The sequence below is a fragment of the Salvelinus alpinus genome, chromosome 3 (assembly GCF_045679555.1).
Source record: "Salvelinus alpinus chromosome 3, SLU_Salpinus.1, whole genome shotgun sequence".
Classification (NCBI taxonomy): Eukaryota; Metazoa; Chordata; class Actinopteri; order Salmoniformes; family Salmonidae; genus Salvelinus; species Salvelinus alpinus.
Genome location: NC_092088.1, coordinates 45,725,562 through 45,749,756, shown reverse-complemented (window position 1 = coordinate 45,749,756; position 24,195 = coordinate 45,725,562). Strand labels below are relative to the sequence as shown.

Below are 24,195 nucleotides of genomic sequence, written 5' to 3'. Positions count from 1 at the left end.
CACCTCATCTGAAGGGCAGCGCATGACAGCGAACTTACTTTGAAATAAAATGATGGAATTGGATTAGATAATGGGGGGGCTGTATTTACCGTGAGGTATGTAATTGTGAGAAAAAGGTTTATAGAGCAACTTGGTCATGAAAACCTAATTTTAAGATCATCCATTTGAAATGTCGTGAGAACTTATTGTTGGAAATAGGAATAATTTAATGTGTTTTGGTGCTTTTTTACACAATGCATTCGCCAAAAGTATGGTAAAATGTTATCTTTAATTGTGCGAACTCCCCTGGTTAGAACAATCACAGTATTCCACTTATACGCTTCTGCATCTTTTGGGAGGCATCGAAACAATTAAAGGGATAGTGCGAGATTGTCAATTTTAAAAATGTTTTCCTACTTACTGGGAGTCATGGATACCATTTTTGTCTGTGTGCAGTTTGAAGGAAGTTGAAGGTAGTTTCGAGAGCGAATGCTAACTAGTGTTACTTGACATAGGAATGCAAACTAGTCACCTTTCATCGAAATTCGCTGTTTTGAATCCAAAATAGGTGACCTACGTGATTTGTGTAGATCTGATGAGAAGTTTGGGGGGTTTGTAAGCGAACGAGTGATGCGCGTTTGGAGCAATACTGGCTGTATCCAAGGCTCAGCCAATCGTTCACATAACAACAGAATGCAGTATGCGACTGAAGAAAGAGTCAACCAGTTAGCTAGTTACAGCATCAGAGGGCACTCTGGAAAGATAGTAGAGAGTGGAAAGGCAGTTTGCCAGTTACAACAGCGCGTCTCCTGAACGATAACGAAGAGGTAGCTGAGAAGCCTGACCACGGAGACTGGGTTGAGGTGATGAAAGAATACTTGGAAAGTTTGAGGTGAGGGGGAAAGTGTGGAGGAACAAGTATTGTTTGCATTAAGTATCTTGCTAGCTGGATCAAATTCTCCGTTAGCTAGCCAGAGAAATGTTGAGCAACATTAGCCAACTTAACTGATCAAATAATTGAGTTTATGGTGTGAAAATTAGCTGGCTAATAAAGTCAGACAGCTAACGTTACAACATCAGATGAGCTAACGTTAGTAACCTAACCAATTCGCTATAGTATTAACTGGTATACGACTCCTTGCTGTTCCTCAAGTTATAACACGTTAACGTTAGTTGCTTACTGGACCCTGTCAATCTGTGTGAAATGTTAACCAGCTAACGAACTATCTGTGAACTAATGTTTTCCCTCTACAGTATGTGGTTAATTTTCAGAATGAGAGAATTAGTTGAAAATGGGGTGTAGCTTGTTAAACACATGGATTCAGGGATCAAGTGTAGCTGGAGCAGGGCCTGGCTTAAGATGGATGCCACTATAGAGGTGAAAGGAACACCACACACTTTCCCTCTTTCTCACTTTGCCAACAAAGGGTATCATGCTCTGCTGGCACATTGTAGAACAGATGTCCACAGGCAGAAAGTGTACAATATAATATTGTGCAGTGTAGCCCAAAGATATTGCTTTTGTTGTGTTGAACTTGACAGTAACACGTGTGTGTGTGTGTGTGTGTGTGTGTGTGTGTGTGTGTGTGTGTGGGGGGAGATTATATATTTTTTTTACTCAATGAACGTTATTTTTGCACACACGTAGCCTTGTGCATTTGATCGATGTCTACTTTAGTGGCCACTATAATAGAGTAAAAATAGAATGGCAGTTTGTTTCATTCTATTCCTACTTTAAGATGTTTTTTCCCCAAGTGAAATATTTAGATGTGTGTGGTCACAAGCGGTCTATTATAAAGGCTGTTATGGCTAGCTGCAATATGTGTGTATTGTTTATTCTCAAGACTTGAGTGTCATTTGCAGTAAAGTCTAGGCAACAAATAACATTGGATTGCTTTCTTTAAATGTTTTAGCTGTTAGGTTCACATTAACCACTTTTATTTTACACACAGACTGATCATGTAGATCATATTCTTTGTTTAATTAGTTAAAACCTGCATTTCCCTCTAGCAGGGATTTTTTTTGCATGTTTCAGTGCAGCAACAAAAAAGTCACCTTTTTGGGCCCTCGCCAGTTTGCATCCCTGTTGACAACCTTGCACAATCCCTTTTAACACACACACACAGAGAGAGAGAGAGAACGGAACTGAACTCCATGTGTTTCACCCCCCTTCCCCTCTCGTTCTTTCTCTCTCAAATGTTTTAATTCAGCATGATAAAACATCCGTTATTTATAAGTTGATTGACCGTAAAGTGTGTCCATCCATCATAGTGGCGACTGCAGGCTGTGAAACACATTAACTGGACGCCAGAGCCTGGCCAACCCTCGGCTGGAATAATACGGCTTCTGTGCAAAGTATGCAGCATAGAAAATATATTTTATGTACAGGATAACAGGTGCAAGGCAGCATAGCGCAGCACCGGTTCCCTTGGCCGGGAAGGTTTACTAATGAAGTCATGCTTTTTGAATGCGCTGGTTATGCTTTTTATCAACTTGCTTCCATTTTTATGTTAGGACATAAGAAGAGCTGAGTTTGTCTTTGTAAGAGTATTTTAGCTACAGGGTCGTCTGAGAACATGGACATTTTAGTTGTTTAGCCTAGATGAAAGGCAATACAACTATTGATTTGAGTAAAAATATGAGGTTAGGGCTTGAGATTGACAACGGAAGAGTGTGGTTGAATTTGTAGCCCACATTCCTCAAGCCTTTGTCGACTGCCTGGCTATTACCATGGCTGTATGCCCCTCCAATTTTAAACGTTTAGCATGCTCGGTCTATCTATCTCGGTCTGTCCGGCTGTCTCGCATTTTATTTTTCTCATAAACAGGGGAATTTCTCCCGAGTGAGGTCCTCTCCTGTTTGTAGTCAATATAAGTCCAAAGGGCAGTTTGAACAGAGCCCCCTGGGTCAGAGGTGCTGGCCAGGCTGTGTGTGTTTGTTTGGTCTTTAGCACTGCCTTTTTTAATATCTGGCCCAAGGTGTGGCAAACAAAGCCTTGGTGGCCAGGGGCCTCCGTTTGGTTGACCCGCTGAAAGACTGATGGAGCGATTATGAAGAGAAGGCATGAAAGACTGGATTAGGAGACCAAACAGGCCTCTTGTTTATCTGTGATTTAAAGTTTATGCTGTGCTGTCACTTTCACAGCCCCCTACGCATGCATGGACGTGCACAGTGCACACAAACACACTCACACTGCGTGCCTCCACCTCTGTCCCCAGCCAGCAGTGGGGGGGACAAGTATGCTAGCAGTTACACAAAGCCACCATCAGGCACAAAGGGTTTCCGTTGAGAATAATCGACATGTTTAGTCCTGCTTTGACTTCGGATTAATGATGTTGGTGGTTTAGACCTAGTCAATGTGTTTAAAGATGGGCATCATGAATGAGGGAGTCCTTTGCATCCAAGGGTTTGCAGCAAATACTGCAACAAGCCTCTATTGTTAATATCAGAGAAAAATGTGATGCATATTTTTTTTTGAATCAACAGATTTTTCACCTAGTCTGCTCGGGGATTCGAATCAGCGACCTTTCGGTTACTGCCCCAACGTTCTTAACCGCTAGGCTACTATAGAATGGGGTCCAAAATTGACACCCTGATTAAGATGAGCTTAAATAAATATTTCAAACACAGAGCTATAGTGTATTCTCAAAACATTTGCAAAAAAATATTTTATATTAATAAAATTGTTTAACAAGTAATTTTTCTCAAAAAGGTAGGTGTCAAATTGACTCCTCTGGTTTCAATACCTTACGAGGTTAACGCAGAGACTTTTTCTAAAATGTTTTATGAGGTTGGAGAACACATTGGGAGGGATCTTAGACCATGCTTCCATACAGAATTCTTCCAGGCCCTTGATATCCTTTGTCTGCGCTTATGGACAGCCCTCTTCAATTCAAATCGCAGGTTTTCAGTGGGTTTCAAGTCCCGAGACTGAGATGGCCATTGCAAAATGTCGATTGTGTGGCTAATTAACCATATCTTGTAGATTTTGATGTGTGCTTGGGGTTTTATTGTATTTCTGTAAGGGCCACTTGCGGCCAAGCTACAGCCTCCTGGCAGAAACAACCAGGTTTTTGGAAAAAATGTACTTTTGAATTGAAGTCCAGACGAAGGATATCAAGGACCTCGAAGGAATCTGTATGGAACCATAGTCTAAGATCCCTCCCAATGTTTTTTCCAACATTTTTGAAAAAGGCTCTACACCATTATCCTCACAAGGTGACTTATTAAAAGATATTGAAAACAGATGTTGGTTAGTTTGACCCCTACCTTTTTGAGAGAAAAAAACTCTAAGTAATTGTAATAGTATAAAATCTGATGTTTTCCCAATTTGTCTAAGCATACAATATAGCTCAGTATTTGAATTATTTTATTCAGAAATTTTTACTCATCTTTATCAAGGGTGTCAATAGTTTTGGACAACTGTATATACAAATGCAAACTATATGCCATTCCCCATTGGAAAACACTCCTGCGGTAGCCCTGCAAAAGCTACATAGCACTTGGAAAAGTTTTAATTTCTCTGGGGCTTTTAAATTGCCTGTTTAGGTTGTGTCGAGGCATTGTTCAAAGCATCTATAAAATACCACTGTGGGTTGGACGAAACGACCATATGGAGTTCCATAACATTGTTACATCCTAATTGCCCCCTTCGACAAGTGCCAATTTCCTTCAAGAGAAGGCGGGAGTGAGGGGAAAAAGAGTAAAGGAGGGGGGGCTCGTCGAGTTGACATGCATCAAGCTTCTCCCGACAGATGGATAAGACTGTAGTCCAGGACTTGCCAGCGCGAGATGAAAATTCTCCCTGGATTTCATTTTAGGCTTGCTGGCCTTGTTAAAACGTCCCCTTTCCCCCAGCATTAGGAGCCGGCTGCTGGAAGGGCCCCGACTCTAATTCCAGGAGCGGGGCTCCAGATCAATAACCATCAGTATTTGGTTTTGGGCTGCTGCACTGGTCAACCCCCACACCCTCCCCTTACCCCTGCTCCCCATTCATGCACCCAGGGTGAGGGTGTCATTTTGAGGTAATTTTCACTGTGAGCTCATGGACTGTCTGAATTGGAGTCTGTGTGTGTGGTGTAGTAGAGCCTCGTAGATAAAGGGATTTGACAGGTCTGCTGTTGCAAATTTATTTTGTTACTGTGAGGGCACATTAGCATCAGGTTGTGTGCAGTGCATGCACTACAGTGAGTGTGCTCATACTAGGGCTGTCCCTGACAAAAAAAAGAGTGGTCTATTCTTTCGACCAATCGATTCGTTTGACATTTTTAAACGTGTATTTTTCCATATTGACTGTGTTTTAATCAAATGAACTATATTCACTGAGCTTGTATGATGCTTTAAGCACACAGTTTGATTAAATAATTAAGACACACAAATTACTAGAGGGAGTCCGACCAACAATTGATTTGATTGTGCTGGGTCAGGCTCAGACTTGCACCCGTTGTCTTTCTCTCCTCCCTGCTGCATCGGCCCCTTCATGACATCAAAGTGTTTATCGCACTGTAGGTGTTGCTGAAGCTGCAACATACAGTACCAGTCAAAAGTTTGGACACCTACTCATTCAAGGGTTTTTCTTTATTTTTACTATTTTCTGCATTGTAGAATAATACTGAAGACATCAGAACTATGAAATAACACATATGGAATCATGTAGTAACCACAACAGTGTTAAACAAGTCAAAATATATTTTATATTTGAGATTCTTCAAAGTAGCCTCCCTGTGCCTTGATGACAGCTTCGTACACTCTTGGCATTCTCTCAACCAGCTCCTTGAAGGAGTTCCCACATATGCTGAGCCCTTGTTGGCCTCTTTTCCTTCACTCCGGTCCAACTCATCCCAAACCACCAAGTGGGTTGAGGTCGGGTGATTGTGGAGGCCAGGTCATCTGATGCAGCACTCCGTCACTCTCCTTCTTGGTCAAATATCCCTTACACAGCCTGGAGGTGTGTATTGGATCATTGTCCTGTTGAAAAACAAATGATGGTCCCCTAAGCGCAAACCAGATGGGATGGCATATCACTGCAGAATGCTGTGGTAGACATGCTGGTTAAGTGTGCCTTGAATTCTAAATAAATCAGACAATGTCACCAGCAAAGCACCATCACCCCCCCCCCCCATGGGAACCACACATGCAGAGATCATCTGTTCACCTACTCTGCGTCTCAGAAAGATATCGTGGTTGGATCCAAAAATGTCACATTTGGACTCATCAGACCAAAGGACAGATTTCCACCAGTCTAATGTCCATTGCTCGTGTTTCTTGGCCCAAGCAAGTCTCTTCTTCTTATTGGTGTCCTTTACTAGTGGTTTCTTCGCAAGAAATTCGACCATGAAGGCCTGATTTAATGCAGTCTCCTCTGAACAGTTGATGTTGAGATGTCTATTACTTGAACTCTGTGAAGCGTTGTGTAGGCCGTCATTGTAAATAAGAATTTGTTAACTGACTTGCCTAGTTGAATAAAAATAGATATTTGGACTGCAATTTATGAGGCTGGTAACTCTAATGAACTTATCCTCTGCAGCAGAGGTAATTCTAGGTCTTCCTTTCCTGTGGCGGTCCTCATGCGAGCCAGTTTCATCATAGCGCTTGATGGTTTTTGCGACTGCACTTGAAGAAACTTTCAAAGTATTTGAAAAATGTCGGATTGACTGAACATGTCTTAACGTAATGTTGGACTGTCGTTTCTCTTTGCTTATTTGAGCTGTTCTTGCCATAATATGGACTTGGTCTTTAACCAAATTGGGCTATCTTCTGTATACCAACCCTACCTTGTCACAATACAACTGATTGGCTCAAACGCATTAAGAAGGAAAACATTTCCACAAATTAACTTTTAACAAGGCACACCAATCTGGTTTCCGCTCGAGTTATGGATGTGTCACTGCAACCTTAAAGGTCCTCAATGATGTCACCACTGCCCTTGATTCTAAGCAATATTGTGCTGATATTTTTATTGACTTGTCCAAAGCTTTTGATACGGTAGACGATTCCATTCTTGTGGGCCGGCTAAGGAGTATTGGGGTCTTTGGGCTGGTTTGCTAACTACCTCTCTCAAAGAGTGCAGTGCATCAAGTCAGAATCTGCTGTCTCAGCCACTACCTGTCACCAAGGGAGTACCCCAAGGCTCGATCCTAGGTCCCACGCTCTTCTCAATTTACATCAACTACATAGCTCAGGCAGTAGGAAGCTCTCTCATCAATTTATATGCAGATGATAGTCTTATACTCAGCTGGCCCCTCCCCGGATTTTGTGTTAAATGCTCTACAACCTAGCTTTCTTAGTGTCCAACATGCTTTCTTTACCCTGAACCTTGTTTTTAACTCCTCCAAAACAAAGGTCATGTGGTTTTATAAGAAGAATGCCCCTCTTCCCACAGGTGTTATTATTACCTCTGAGGGTTTAGAGCTTGAGGTAGTCACCTCATACAAGTACTTGGGAGAATGGCTAGACGGTGCACAGTCCTTCTCTCAGCACATATCAAAGCTACAGGCTAAAGTTAAATCTAGAATTTGTTTCCTCTATCGTAATCCCTCTTTCACACCAGCTGCCAAACTAACCCTGATTCAGATGACTATCCTACCCATGCTAGATTACGGAGATGTCATTTATAGATCGGCAGGTAAGGGTGCTCTCAAGCGACTAGATTTTCTTTACCATTCGGCCATCAGATTTGCCACCAATTCTTCTTATCGGACACATCATTGCACTCTATACTGCTCTGTAAACTGGTCATCTATGAGGTTTTTGGTAGTCTGTCATTGTAAATAAGAATTTGTTCTTAACTGACTTGCCTAGTTAAATAAAGGTTAAATAAAATTTGAAAAATTTGAAATGCATTCTAGGTGACTACCTCATGAAGCTGGTAGAGATAATGCTAAGAGTTTGCAAAGCTGTCAAGGCAAAGTGTGGCTACTTTGAATTATCTCAAATATAAAATATATTTTGTTACTACATTATTCCATATGTGTTATTTCATAGTTCTGTTACCGAAATACCTCATTTGTTTAGGAAAAACATTCGCAATTCCCTCAATCCTTGCTCATTTTACCTGACACATGTATGTTTCGCATGCACGTGACCAAAGACCTATTCGCACGGGACTAGTATTACTAGAGAACGTTGGTTATGTCATTTTTACTCCAGAATGTACATTATTCCAAAGGACAATTCACAATTTCTTTCCAAACTGCCCTGTGTAATTCTTAATTTTTTCCCAATAAATTGACAGTTATGATGCAAGCCTGGAGGCTTTTATTCTAGGTGTGAAGATACAGTATTTCAACATGTCCAGGTGATGGGGCCACACTGATAACTCAACCTTGGTTCCCAAGTTTCTAAACCATACCAAACCATCTTTCCTATAGTGTCGCCATAATATTTGAATTGAGGAAGTGTGATCATAATCATTAGGATTTTGTAGGGATCCGCAGTACCTCCTAAATTTCCCCCCGCCCTTCAGATGTGCGTTAAACAGTGCAATTGCACTTGAGATCCATTTTAAGGCTATGGATGAGAAAGTAAATTTAGGTCAGTTGTATGCTGTTGCTTTGCTATCTATTAACAGTAAGGGTTGCATTAAATAGGCAAAACATTTTTCTGAAGCATTTGGTAATATTCAATTCATACACACATTCACTGTGAAAGTTGATAGGCTACATGTAGGCCATTCAAATATAGCTTATGTGCAGCACTTAGTTCAATTTATCAAATCAGTTACTTGCGCAAACCGCAAGCAACACCTGTCAAACTCAGACTTCAGAATTCTCTCAAAACACAGGAATGTCGATTCGCACTGGACTAGTATTATAAGAGGACCTTGGAGTTTGACAAACTTTAGGTTATTCTGGTTGGAGTTGTTACACTCTGGCCATGAAAAGTACTGACTTGGCAGATTCAGACGGGACAAAAATTACAGATGTAGTGTTTTGTGCTCGTGCACATAATTACATAATTACCCAACCTCCACAAGTAAAACTAATCCCATCCAAATAGGGCACAAAAGGGACCAAAACTCTGTCCGTGGACGTTGAAATCAAGGCCAGTTTGGACCCCATCAAATCTGAACCAAACCTAGACTAGAGGTCGACCGATTATGATTTTTCAATACCGATACCGATTATTGGAGAACAAAAAAAGCCGATACCGATTAATCGGCCGATTTATATAAAAAAACATTTAAAAAAATATATATATATATATATCATACACACACACACATTTTTGTAATAATGACAATTGCAACAATACTGAATGAACAATGAACACTTTTATTTTAACTTAATATAATACATAAATACACACACAGCTCTGAAGTGACAATGATACTGAAGAGTCTGCTTAGGAGACAAATACTCTCAACTGTTTGAATAAAAATAGAGTAAGTTACCTGTGATGAATGTTGAAAACAAAAACTTTAATTTCTATATGCAGGAAATCCTATTTTAATAATGGGCATGGTAAGAATTGACAACCAAAGTGCGAGTCATAATTCCCATGACACCTTTTAGCAAAATCTGAAAAGCGGTTCCTTCATTTATTGCATAGGATATTTTTAGATTCACTTAAAATAAGGTCTGTGTTTCGTGTAGGCTTACATCACTGTGCCAATTTTATAACTGTGTAGATATCCATAGGACAAGGTAACTCTGATCAATATTGGCTAAATATAAGCGAAGATACATTTTTTTGTGGAGTGGATTTATGAAAATATGTTGACAAACGTTACCTTATCCTAGTGAGATTTACACGGGTATCAAAACGTCGAGGCGGTTTAAGCGTGCACGAAACACAGACCTTATTTGAAGTAGATCAAGACATTCTCTATGGAAGACATGAACGGTAAAATAACGAAGGAACCCCTTTAAAATTCTGCCGCAAGTTATTACAGGAATCATAACGCGTCGACTATTTCTCTAAACCATATACCTTTGACTAATCCGGAAACTATCACCTATATACTTATCAAAGGGCGGCATCAGCGCTCACCTAAAAAGCACATATGCCACTGGTTGAGGGAGATTGTCATTGTTTTTGAGAATAATTATGTGAGGTTTTTAGGTGTTGTCGGTGTGTCTTGGTCAGTTTAGCTCAGAAAATGCTGCCCTCGTCAATCTGTCGCCATAGGTGGCCCCTTAATCCTGCCTAATGAGCGGGCAGGCCGTGCCTATAGCATATCATAATCACGTCAATAAATTGGTTCTAACAAACTCTGAACATGTGACAGAAAAATGGATGCAGAGGACGTGAAACTCGAAACACGTTGCTCAGGAGGTATAGGGAAAGTCAGATGTGTGGAATAGATGTGACTAGTTGTGGAAAATACTGGTGAAAAAGGTAAGGAGCAAGCTCTGTGTGCATATTATGATTACAATATAATTACAATATCATTTTTCTGACCGTTTTGAACATTGCGAAGACTAAATAAAGTATAAGCCTACCAGAGAGTCTAAAGTTTTTTTGCCTTGCCTTTATTACAGCAAAGATTAAAAACAGTCACATTCCGTCGTGAATGCAATTTCCGAAATGTAACGGTTTATATACTGTTTAAGCTAATTATTCAAGGCTCGTTTTATTTTAAAACTGAAATGCTTGATTGCATTTCAAATCATGAATGACTCTATAGTGAAGCCTCTAGCACTGAGATGCAGTGCCTTAGACCGCTGTGCCACTTGGGAGCCTACTAATGATAAAGACATTACTTATTATTATTATAATAGTAATAACAATAAGGAGATCAAGAAAAAATTGTTATTATAAATATAATTTCCCTGACAATTTGGAACAGTGTAAACACTCAATTATAAATACATTGAGGGAAAAAAGTATTTGATCCCCTGCTGATTTTGTACGTTTGCCCACTGACAAAGAAATGATCAGTCTATAATTTTAATGGTAGGTTTATTTGAACAGTGAGAGACAGAATAACAACAAAATCCAGAAAAACGCATATCAAAAATGTGTGTTGGATGGTGTTGTACACCATGATACATAGTTGAAGTCAAAAGTTTACATACACTTAGGTTGTAGTCATTAAAACTCATTTTTCAACCACTCCACAAATTTCTTGTTAACAAACTATCGTTTTGGCAAGTCGGTTAAGACATCTACTTTGTGCATTACAAAAGTCATTTTTCCAACAATGGTTTACAGACAGATTATTTCACTTATAATTCACTGTATCACAATTCCAGTGGGTCAGAAGTTTACATGCACTAAGTTGACTGTGCCTTTAAACAGCTTGGAAAATTCCAGAAAATGATGTCATGGCTTTAGAAGCTTCTGATCTTCAAACTCAGTGCCTCTTTGCTTGACATCATGGGAAAATCAAAAGAAATCAGCCAAGACCTCAGAAAAAAATGGTATACCTTCATAAGTCTGGTTCATCCTTGGGAGCAATTTCCAAACGCCTGAAGGTACCACGTTCATCTGTACAAACAATAGTACACAAGTATAAACACCATGGGACCACGCAGCCATCATACCGCTCAGGAAGGAGATGCGTTCTGTCTTCTAGAGATGAACATACTTTGGTGCGAAAAGTGCAAATCAATCCCAGAACAACAGCAAAGGACCTTGTGAAGATGCTGGAGGAAACCGGTACAAAAGTATCTATATCCACAGTAAAATGAGTCCGATATCGACATAACCTGAAAGGCCGCTCAGCAAGGAAGAAGCCACTGTTCCAAAACCGCCATTAAAAAAAGCCAGACTACGGTTTGCAACTGCACATGGGGACAAAGATTGTACTTTTTGGTGAAACAAAAATATTACTGTTTGGCCACAATGACCATCCTTATGTTTGGAGGAAAAAGGGGTAAGCTTGCAAGCCGAAGAACACCATCCCAACCGTGAAGCACGGGGGTGGCAGCATCATGTTGTGGGGGTGCTTTGCTGCAGGAGGGACTGGTGCACTTCACAAAATAGATGGCATCATGAGGAAGTAAAATTATGTGGATATATTGAAGCAACATCTCAAGACATCAGTCAGGAAGTTAAAGCTTGGTCGCAAATGGGTCTTCCAAATGGACAATGGCCCCAAGTATACTTCCAAAGTTGGCTTAAGGACAACAAAGTCAAGGTATTGGAGTGGCCATCACAAAGCCCTGACCTCAATCCCATAGAAATTTTGTGGGCAGAACTGAAAATGCGGGTGCAAGCAAGGAGGCCTACAAACCTGACTCAGTTACACCAGCTCTATCAGGAGGAATGGGCCAAAATTCACCCGACTTATTGTGGGAAGCTTGTGGAAGGCTACCCAAAACGTTTGACCCAACTAAAATAATTTAAAGGCAATGCTACCAAATACTAATTGAGTGTATGTAAACTTCTGTCCCACTGGGAACGTGATGAAAGAAATCAAAGCTGAAAGAAATCATTCTCTCTGCTATTATTCTGACATTTCACATTCTTAAAATAAAGTGGTGATCCTAACTGACCTAAAACAGGGAATTTTTACTAGGATTAAATGTCAGGAATTGTGAAAAACTGAGTTGAAATGTATTTGGCTAAGGTGTATGTAAACTTCCAACTTCAACTGTATATATATATGTTTTTCTCTACTGCTGGACTAAAGAAATCTCCGTCGACCAACAGCCTATCAACCAAACAATCAGCCAGTCGACTAAATGGGGTCAGCCCTAGCTCATAGACATTCACAACAGTTCTGCTAGCTCATGAAAGGCGTTACGTTAAATTAACATTTTTAGCTGTGGAGACGAGTCTTAAAATGTCAGAACATGGAGGGGAACTGGGAATTCCGGTAGAACAGAACCAGCAGACTCCAGACCTCGTAGGTTAAGAATTGATTACCCCTGGTCTAGACTCTAGAGAGCCTACCCTTCTTACCCCTTCAAAGTAGGAGGATTCATATGCATGACTGGTCATTGGTCAGAATAATCATATCAGATTGTGATGTCATGCTGTTGTCCAAAAACTCATCACACCTGGACAGGCTGAAATTCCAGGTGTCTTTTCCGCCCAAAAGTTTTTCCGCTAAAAGGGCATTATCATAATTTTCACAATTTCAGTCTTATTTCGACATCATAGTGTGGTAAGATTTATTATTATTTTTATTTTTTACAAATCTTGTTCTTGAATGCACTGCCCCTTTTAAATAAATAAACAATGCTTTTTAATTGTGGAGTTGTCAGTGACTAACAGGGTCTTAATGGAGGAGGTGTAGAGGGACCTGTGTTAGACTGGGCAGAGGGCACCAGGACTGTATGACTGTGTAAAATGTGACACAGCAGTCTGACAAATTAAGTTATTCATCCTTTTGTGATTAAATTAAGCAAATACAAAGGGGCCGCCAGCCCGAGTGCTGAGAGTCAAGCAGTGTTTGTATTTCTGGTGTTGTAATCGTGCTGCTCTGAATAGCTGTCCCCCTGCCCACCCCATCTCCCTCACACACATGCATACACATGCACCGTTTGGAAAATTGGCTTTGTGTTTGTAGAGCGTAATGCATAGTTCTCATGGAATTCAGATTTCTCTCTGTTGGTTCAGTTGAATGCACAACAAGGGGGAAATTTATCACAATTTAATGAAACGGGATATGATGGCCATTGGAGCTCTTAGTTGATGTTTTATACATGGAAGTTGGTCGTTAAAATCACAAAGTTATTCCCAAAGTTTGCTGTGCTGTGTAGGCGTATACTGTGTAAAGCATATGTTTTATGTGATTTTGTTTTGATTCTGTGGCTAAATCTAACTTTTAGTCTAAGTATGATATATTCGGGCTTGAAGTGACAAAACTGAACTGCCCACTTCGTGCAAATTCGTGCTGATGTCTTTTCCTATAAAATTACTTTTAAATAATTTTTAGTCTAGATTTCGTTTCAGTCCTGAGTTTTATTTATGGAGCGAAATACCTGGCAAAAGGTTGAACGTACATATTGTTAGGATCGTAAGACAATCCATACGTAAATTGTTAGGATTGTAAGGAAAGCCATGTGTGAAACATGAAATGTAAACGTGCAATTTCATCTGTGAACATACAAACACCATGTTACGATTTCAGACAAACATTTTTAGCTTGAACAAATCTTCTTGCAATTCTGACGTACAATATTACCTTTCCGAGTTTTGGCAGTTTCACTTCACCCACATACACCAAATGGCCTGTGAGGAGTGCTACGAAAACAAGCATAACACAGTATAAAAACCGGAAGTCAGGGAAACCGGGAAGAAGTATCCTGCATCTTTTCAAGTTAAAAGTCTCCGTTCTCTATTACTCCTCAGTTTACTTCACATTTAAGTAGCTAATGTAATGGATTTGTTTGCCAGCTCAAGCCTAGATACCACTAGCTGTATTATGCCTACGACAGCATGGGTATCCCCATGCATGCATCTTATCAACATATGACTAATTCAGTATTGCACCATCAAATTCTCTGTGCTCTGTCTGCAATCATAACCAGTCGTATCTACCAGAAATAATGAAACAATAATAGATGTTTGCTAAATGTATGTATTATTTATGACCACCTGAGTGGCCATTCCAAATATTTTGATATTTATTTCATCACTGAAAATCTTGCCAAAGCATATTCTGTAGGAGGTTATAATATAAATGTAAAATAATTAGAAAATATTTATATGAATCTGGTCATGAACATATGGACTTTGAAATGAACAAGGGAGAGGTTAAACGTAGGCTGTCTGGCATAAACTTAATCCCACACTTTAGAATAACTCTGCAGTGGCCTGAGGTTGTCTCCGTATAGGCTATTCCCTCCATCGCGACACTGCTGCCCAGTTGAAGAGCTTGTGTTCTCCATGCAGCACCATGCGCCTTCTGAAAAGCCCTTCTGGAGGCATGCAGCCATAGTCATTATACCCTAATGTAGGCCTATTTTCCTACTAGCCAAATAAAGTGCAGGGCATGCATGATGCGTGCAAGTCCTCATTCCAACATATTTGAACATTTAATTCATCCTTCATTCAGTTCAGTCAGTCAGTATGTCATCCATTCAGTATTTATTATAGGGCTCCCCTTAAAAAGGAGACCCTAGCTCACAGGCCTAAATACAGCCTCTAAATGAATTTTAAACAAAATAGTTGAAGAAGCACGTGCAGTGGCTGATAGGGAAAACAGATCTGTCAATAAGAATAGGATATAGATAGTCTTGGCCATTTGGGACCCTTTGGCTATTTCACTCAGGACAGGTTATAGCCAAGACTTAATCAATATTTCGTTTGGTCTCGTATTGATATGGATACAGCCTCTGCGTGGTGGGGTTGTGCTTCACAAATGGTTATAACAAGCCTACGTAAATAGTGGAATTCACTAATAAAACAGTAAAAATGTCTAATATAAGGCCGACAGTCCGTGCTCCCAAATACTGGAAAAAGTGTAATTCATTGCAGCTATAAAAATATATGATATGGCCGTTAAGTAACACACAACAGCATGGCATATTTAGATAGCGGAATCGGCCGCCTAGCCTAAATCATATTTACCTTCTATTTTACAGCTCAGGCGTTTATTCAAGATAAGGCTCTTCTGTGTCATTAGCATTATCTCACAAGTCATTTGCTGAAGGCCCAAGCCTATACTACGCCATCTGTTGGTATAACGTCGTTATTGATTGCAGTTCTAAAACAAGCTCTAGACTTCTTTTTTGGAAATGAAACCGGAAGCTGGAAAGCAACTCTAACGTTTGGGTTAGAGTCGCTTGATTGAATAGCTAGCTTCGACTAGCTACATTCGGTTCTTGTCCTTTGCTGATGCTACATTACTGACAAAAGTTTGTATGTATAAAAATATATTTAACTGAGTAAAAGGATACGTAAAGTAATAATTGAACGTGTAAATGTTAATTCATAGTCGTAACAGGGTTTGTACGTTTACAGACCTAATTTAACTTTACTCTTCATGTTTCACGCTTGGTTTTTCTTACGATCCTAACAATACGTATGTTCAACCTTTTGGCAGGTATCTCGGTCCATTTTTATTTGAATGGTACCACCCACCAGCATGGCGCTGTTTATTAATCAGAAACACATGCAAAGTTCGAGTCGCGATAGAGCTGAGCAATATAATAGATAATATTATTTATATATAAGAGTGAGCAAAGCTGTCATCATGGCAAAGGGTGGCTACTTTGAAGAATCTCAAATATAAATATATTTTGATTTGTTTAACACTTGTTACTACATGATTCCATATGTGTTGTTTAAGCCCTTTCTGCTCTACCCCCAATGTGCATACGTTAGATGGCACGGACTGAGGTGCTTTCCTGGGGGCAAAGGATCAGGCTCTCCCTGTCTCTGCTTTGGTTGTTTGCAAAGGTAGGCCACACATGGCTGCTCACACCAAGCAGAACAATGGGCTATGGTTCCAAGATGGCCAAATGTCCTCAAACAACCTCAGAAAATTGTTCTAACACACAGACAGACAGTTGGGAGGCAATTTACATGGATGGTGAGTGACTTTCATCCTCTTTTTATATAGAGCAATGTCAGCCAGAGGTCAACCTGGTTATGGTGTGATCGTCTCACCGTGGTGGTGCTGCGGCCGTCTTTATTTATTTCACTCTACAAGCCCTGGAGATTGAGCTGAACTACAGAGCCATATTTAGCCTTTATTTAAGAAGATTGGGCAGGCCAGCCAGAGACTGTCCGATGGCCTAGCCCCTGCTTACCGATGGCCAGTCGGATCAATACAACACAATTGAGTTCACCAATCTGAGGGTCTTTGAGACGCAGCCGTGGCACTTAAGGGGTGATCGCTTTTGATGAAATCTTTATCAGCCTCTATTGACAGATTCAGTTGAGCAACTTCCTCTCCCGTCCCTTGCTCCTCTCCCAACTGTAAAGTAATGTATACTAAGCCCCCTCCTTTAAAAGTTTCTAAGAGCTGATGGAATGATTGATAGGAACACAACCCCTTTAAGTTTGTTTTTGCTATTTCTGCCTTGATATCTGATGGAGGAAATTACTTTTCAGCGGAGTTCAGGTGACCCCTATGGTTCTTTGAGACCGTTGTTCAGTCCGATACTGCAGCGTTGTGGCAAAACGTACACCAAATGGACCTACCCCATCAAAGGAGCATTGAGGGAGAATACAAAGAAAACATCAGCTTCCCCAAAAAATGAAGAAAAAGAAAAAGCAAGCGGGAGGAGATTTTCTTTTAGAAGCAAGTCTAAGAGCAACCTGGCGTCCGATGAAGGATTGTGGAAATTTCGAAAATGATTACATATTTGATTTCCAAACAAGCCGCGGGGGTATTGGATATCACAAGCTAATGCGTGGCGGTCACATGTGCACTGTTGGAAATTTGGTCGAGGCTCTTCTCAGCCTTTGAAGTCACAAGTTGTTTTTTCGCGTTTAGAGTAGCTGCTCCAGAGGAAGCCTAATCCATGTGATATTGCTATGGCAAGCAGTATTTCTACACAACACTCCAAACAGTGTTCGTGACTCCACTAATTTGCCATTGTTGTTTTACCTGCTTTGTATTTTGCAGCCCCTCTACACCCCCATCTCTCTCTCTCTCTTAGTTACCCTCAGAGGGAGCTGTTACCCAAGCCTCTGTGGATTGGCCCGAGGTGGTTTCCCAATCGCGAGAGATGCAAGGCGAACTGGATTTCTGTGAATTGATTAAGAGGAAGATTTGGTTCATGTTCTGCAGCTGTGTTTGGTTGGCTCAATGATGTAACCTGACTTGAATCTTTAATTGATACACCACAATCTGCCTCTTGTGGGTGCTTTAGAATAAGCTTGTTCATTGTTTTTCACTCTGTCAATTGTACACATCTTTTGTCATTGTTTTGGAAAATGTAAACATACAAGCACTGTTGTAGGGCATTATGGGATTTCTTCCAGTCGCTTTGACCCTGCTGCACCACCAGCAACCCCCACCCCCACCCCCACACCAAGCCCAGTCACTCTCCAGTCAATTTCATTAATGCTAAATCCCACATCCTACACAGCTGCCTTTAAAAAGAGCTTTTGGAAATTGAGTTGTAATAAGATACCATGCGCTGCCAAGGTGAATAAGAGGCGGTACTTGAATGCCTCTCTCTCTCTGTGTGTCTCACCCTCTGTCTTTCTCTCTGACACACACACGTTTGCTCCATGTTGTTCCCATCTCTTACCGTGCTGTAGCAGCGGGAAAAGGTTACAACCTCCACAGCAGCTAATTCCCTATTGATCTGCCCTGGGGCACCATAGCTGTTTACACAGACCTTTTATAGAGAGCAAAGCATATTAAAGGCAGAGAAAAGTCCGCACACTGCTGTTGACCACGCTGTTCTGTATGTTTGTGCACAACAGCAGAACTGAGGGCTAAGGCCCTACCGAGACTTCCCACACTTGGTTGGGATTTGAAAATCCCACTGCCATAAGGGGAGATATCTGAGAGCATTAAGATATTGGAAAATAATATTGCTCCTTTTTCAGAGTAGAGCCCATGTGATCTCTAATCAAGTCATTTTCTTTTTTGTATACAGTGCATTAGGAAATTATTCAGACCTTCACTTTTTTCACGTTATGTTACATTAGCCTTATTCTAAAATGTATCATTATTTTTCCCCCCTCAATCTATACACACAATACCCCATAATGACAGTGAAAACAGGTTTGTAGAAATTTTTGCACATTTATTTAAAAAAAGACATACCTTATTTACATAAGTATTCAGACCCTTTGCTATGAGACTCAAAATTGAGTTCAGATGCACCCTGTTTCCATTGATCATCCTTGAGATGTTTCTACAACTTCATTGGAGTCCACCTGTGGTAAAATAAATTGATTGGACATGATTAGGAAAGGCACACACCTGTCCCACAGTTGACAGTGCATGTCAGAGCAAAAACCAAGGCATGAGGTTGAAGGAATTGTTTGAGGAGCTCCGAGACAGGATTGTCGAGGCACAGAACACACCAAAACATTTCTGCAGCATTGAAAGTCCCCAAGAACATAGTGGCCTCCAATCTTTTTGTGTGTGTTTTTTTTAAACTTTTTTAGCACTTTTTTTCAGGACCCTGTCTTTCAAAGAGAATTCGAAAAAATCCAAATAACTTCACAGATCTTCCTTCTGAAAGGTTTAAACACTATTTCCCATGCTTGTTCAATGAACCATAAACAATTAATGAACACGCACCTGTGGAACGGTCGTTAAGACACTAACAGCTTACAGACGGTAGGCAATTAAGGTCACAGTTATGAAAACTTAGGACACTAAAGAGGCCTTTCTACTGACTCTGAAAAACACAAAAAGAAAGATGCCCAGAGTCCCTGCTCATCTGCGTGAACGTGCCTTAGGCATGCTGCAAGGAGGCATGAGGATTACAGATGTGGCCAGGGCAATAAATTGCAATGTCCGTACTGTGAGACGCCTAAGACAGCGCTACAGGGAGACAGGACGGACAGCTGATCATCCTCGCAGTGGCAGACCACGTGTAACAACACCTGCACAGGATCGGTACATCCGAACATCACACCTGCGGGACAGGTACAGGATGGCAACAACAACTGCCCGAGTTACACCAGGAACGCACAATCCCTCCATCAGTGCTCAGACTGTCCGCAATAGGCTGAGAGCGGCTGGACTGAGGGCTTGTAGGCCTGTTGTAAGGCAGGTCCTCACCAGACATCACCGGCAACAACGTCGCCTATGGGCACAAACCCACCGTCGCTGGACCAGACAGGACTGGCAAAAAGTGCTCTTCGCTGACGAGTCGCGCTTTTGTCTCACCAGGGGTGATGGTCGGATTTGCGTTAATCATTGAAGGAATGAGCGTTACACCGAGGCCTGTACTCTGGAGCGGGATCGATTTGGAGGTGGAGGATCCGTCATGGTCTGGGGCGGTGTGTAACAGCATCATCGGACTGAGCTTGTTGTCATTGCAGGCAATCTCAATGCTGTGCGTTACAGGGAAGACATCCTTCTCCCTCATGTGGTACTCTTCCTGCAGGCTCATCCTGACATGACCCTCCAGCATGACAATGCCACCAGCCATACTGCTCGTTCTGTGTGTAATTTCCTGCAAGACAGGAATGTCAGTGAAGAGCCCGGATCTCAATCCCATTGAGCACGTCTGGGACCAGTTGGATCGGAGGCCAGGGCTATTCCCCCCCAGAAATGTCTGGGAACTTGCAGGTGCCTTGGTGGAAGATTGGGTAGCATCTCTCAGCAGAACTGGCAAATCTGGTGCAGTCCTTGAGGAGGAGATGCACTGCAGTACTTAATGCAGCTGGTGGCCACACCAGATACTGACTGTTACATTTGATTTTAACCCCCCCTTTTTTCAGGGACACATTATTCCATTTCTGTTAGTCACATGTCTGTGGAACTTGTTCATTTTATGTCTGTTGTTGAATCTTATGTTCATACTAGAGGTCGACCGATTATGATTTTTCAATACCGATACCGATTATTGGAGGACAAAAAAAAAGCGATTAATTGGCCGATTTTTGTATTTATATATTTATTTATTTATTTGTAATAATGACAATTACAACAATACTGAATGAACACTTTAAAAAAAAATCTATTTAGCCTCAAATAAATAATGAAACATGTTCAATTTGGTTTAAATAATTAAAAAACAAAGTGTTGGAGAAGAAAGTAAAAGTGCAATATGTGCCATGTAAAAAAGTTAACTTTTACAACATGAGAACATATGAAAGCTGGTGGTTCCTTTTAACTTCAATATTCCCAGGTAAGAAGTTTTAGGTAGTAGTTATTATAGGACTATTTCTCTCTCTACCATTTGTATTTCATATACCTTTGACTATTGGATGTTCTTATAGGCACTATAGTATTGCTAGTGTAACAGTATAGCTTCCGTCCCTCTCCTCGCCCCTACCTGGGCTCGAACCAGGAACACATCGACAACAGCCACCCTCGAAGCATCGTTACCCATCGCTCCACAAAAGCTGCGGCCCTTGCCGAGCAAGGGGAACAACTACTTCAAGGTCTCAGAGCGAGTGACGTCACCGATTGAAATGCTATTAGCGCGCACCCCGCTAACTAGCTAGCCATTTCACATCGGTTACACCAGCCTGCTTGAAGTCATTAACAGCTCAATGCTTGAAGCACAGCGAAGAGCTGCTGGCAAATGCACGAAAGTGCTGTTTGAATGAATGCTTACGAGCATGCTGCTGCCTACCACCGCTCAGTCAGACTGCTCTATCAAATCATAGACTTAAATATAACATAATAACACACAGAAATACGAGCCTTAGGTCATTAATATGGTAAAATATTAACTAAATATGCATGTTTAAAAATATATACTTGTGTATTGATTTTAAAGAAAGGCATTGATGTTTATGGTTAGGTACACATTGGTGCAACGACAGTGCTGTTTTCGCGAATGCGCTTGTTAAATCATCACCCGTTTGGCTAAGTAGGCTGTGATTCGATGAGAAATTAACAGGCACCGCATTGATTATATGCAACGCAAGACAAGCTAGATAAACTAGTAATATCATCAACCATGTGTAAGTTAACTAGTGATTATGTTAAGATTGATTATTTTTATAAGATAAGTTTAATGCTAGCTAGCAACTTACCTTTGCTTCTTGCTGCACTCGCGTAACAGGTAGTCAGCCTGCCACGGAGTCTCCTCGTGGAGTGCAATGTAATCGGCCACAATCGGTGTCCAAAAAATCCGATTACCGATTTGTTAGGAAAACTTGAAATCGGCCCTAATTAATTGGCCATCCCGATTTAATCGGTCGACCTCTAGTTAATACAAATATTTACACATGTTAAGTTTGCTGAAAATAAACGCAGTTGAGAGTGAGAGGACGTTTCTTTTTTTGCTGAGTTTACAATGGGGGAATTTCACTAGACGTGGACTGACGATTTTTGAAAAATAGGCACGGTGTGCTCTCAGTGTTCTTTCCCTCTAAAAACAGAAATATATCATTCTAAATAACAAACTGTCTTTATTTACACATTTTTAAGTGTCTCACCCCATGTTCAAGATTGGCTTTTTCCCCTTTATTCAGATTACAATCTCTCATTTTCGGGTATTTGAAACAAAATCATCTCCAAAATATCGTTATTTTTTAAACAAGCCATAGAAAGTTGGTTGCAATTTCAGTTAGAAAAAGGGGGGGAAAGTAAAGAACTTGTCTGTCGGTCCTGCATTAAAGACCAAAATTGGTTAAAATAAATTGTGAAAAGTACAAATATATACCAGTTTTATTTAAGGACCATTAAATGGACAGCTGTGCCATATAGATTGCAAAATAGTTGGGAAGAGATTTTCGATGTACCGACTCCATGGCACATGGTTTATGAATAATCATTTTTACCTACTGCAGACCTAAAACCTATGGGTTTAACCTTCTGAATTAATGATTATATTTGAGATAGAAGCTGCCTCTTAATGAGTTCCGAGCACCGATCTGTTATCCAGCGATTATTAGTAATAATAATGAATGACAGCATGGGGACTGGTCTTGATGAATCAAGCAAATTTTTATTTGGGCATGTTAGGATTATTTTGCACATCACTTGCAGTCACTTAGTAGCTTAGGCCTACAGTACACTCGACTGGTCCAGTTGTACAGCGCCATATTTTCCTAACTGAAACCCTTAATGAAATCGCTTTAGCTGTGATTTTAAAACGAATCAGCTGATGCATTGGTCTAGAGCCAGGTGGTATTGGCGGACAGTCACCTGTGAGCTCTGGAACTTTTTTCTGATTTATTTACAAAATTGTCATTTTAAATGCCCGGCTACTCTAGGTGTGACAATCCCCCCCAACTTGCATTGTATTAAATGTTTATTTCAACTACATTTTAGTTGCACTTCCCCCCCAGCTCCATGACCATGGATAAAACCTTGCTGAGATGATCAATATATTTGTTGCATTGTTGTATGGTCAGTTTCTCAAGCCAAAACATCTTGATGGCCTTCACCAGTTCATCTTTGCTTGTAGGCTTGGCAGAGTTACGGATACATTTTTCAGAATAAAGTAGGCTAATGAAGGCAACAAATTGTTGCTTACTGGAAAACCCAAAGTCATCCAATTGTTATAATAGGATTTGAAGCAATAGTCTACCCTCGTGTGGTCAACTATTTCAGCACCATTTCGCTCTAGTCTGAGACAAGCATGGGGACTGGTCTTGATAAATCAATGAGATTTTTCTCTCCGTTTCGGTGTTGGTTAGCCTACAATTAGAGTGTGGAAATGTTAGGATTATTTTGCTCTTAGTAGCCTACTCCCGACCGGTCACGTTGTACAGCAAAACCCTGAGGGTTTCGTTTTTCAATTTTCTTGGAATAGAAACACTATAATTTTAATAAAATTAATTAAGCGACATTTCTTAAAATCAATCCCATATACTATGTTCTTACAAAAAAAGTTTTTAAATTCTCTATGTACAGCCTATATTAAAAACTGTCAAATGCTTCTCAAAGATGCCCTCTGGTGGTCAAATTAACATTAATGGCAACTATGGCTGACACTTAAATAACTTGCCATAGAATTCTGCGGCAACCCACAAGGTGTGCTGCAGTATGAGACAACTTTTAAAGGAAGAACCACTGTGTATATAGTTTTAAATGATCACTTAAATTGATCCACCAAAACACAAACCTATCAATACATTTAAAGCTGTTTTGTATTCAGTGTTGCTTAATTGTAAGTGTTGACCGACCTCTCCTCTCTGTCTCCGCAGAGCTGTCAGATGTGGAGCCCAACGTATTCCTGCGGCCCTTCCTGGAGGTGGTACGATCTGAAGACACCACCGGACCAATCACAGGCCTGGCCCTCACCTCTGTCAACAAGTTCCTGTCCTACGGCCTCATAGGTGAGCAGCACAGCTGTCCTCATACACACAGACAGACCGGTCAGGTCTGTTGTCTAAGCATTTATGTTATATACAGAGAACACTGTAAGGTGCTCTGTCAGTTATTTAGCCATGATATTGTAAGTAATGTAACATTGACAGAGATTTCTGTGTGGGACCACTACGTTGTTGTTAAAGACGGCTTTCCATTTGGAGGGGTGACTTGTTTATATTGTCAATCTGTGAGAACACAGTCATCATGGACTCCCTCTGGCTCCAGGCATGCCAAGAATGACGAGTTCTGATTTATCGATGCTTAAATGGACGTGTTGTTTACTACAGAAATGGCACAGCTCGTCCTTGCTAGCATCATCATGGAAATATGGCAGGCGTCCGCCAGTTTGCCAAAGTGTGAAGAAAGCATGTATCACCAGATGTTATTCTAAATGGCAGGGGTTG

At 40.7% G+C, this 24,195-nt stretch overlaps 1 protein-coding gene across 6 annotated transcripts in view; it reads left to right on the top strand.

The window, feature by feature from the left end:
- Positions 1–24,195, top strand: part of LOC139570818 (Golgi-specific brefeldin A-resistance guanine nucleotide exchange factor 1-like) — a 117,626-nt gene that overhangs the window by 47,122 nt on the left and 46,309 nt on the right. For all 6 annotated transcript variants that reach the window (XM_071393021.1, XM_071393018.1, XM_071393019.1 and 3 more), the window contains one exon: positions 23,626–23,757. In XM_071393021.1, coding sequence (XP_071249122.1) covers positions 23,626–23,757 — 132 coding nt within the window. The remainder of the gene's footprint in view (positions 1–23,625; positions 23,758–24,195) is intronic.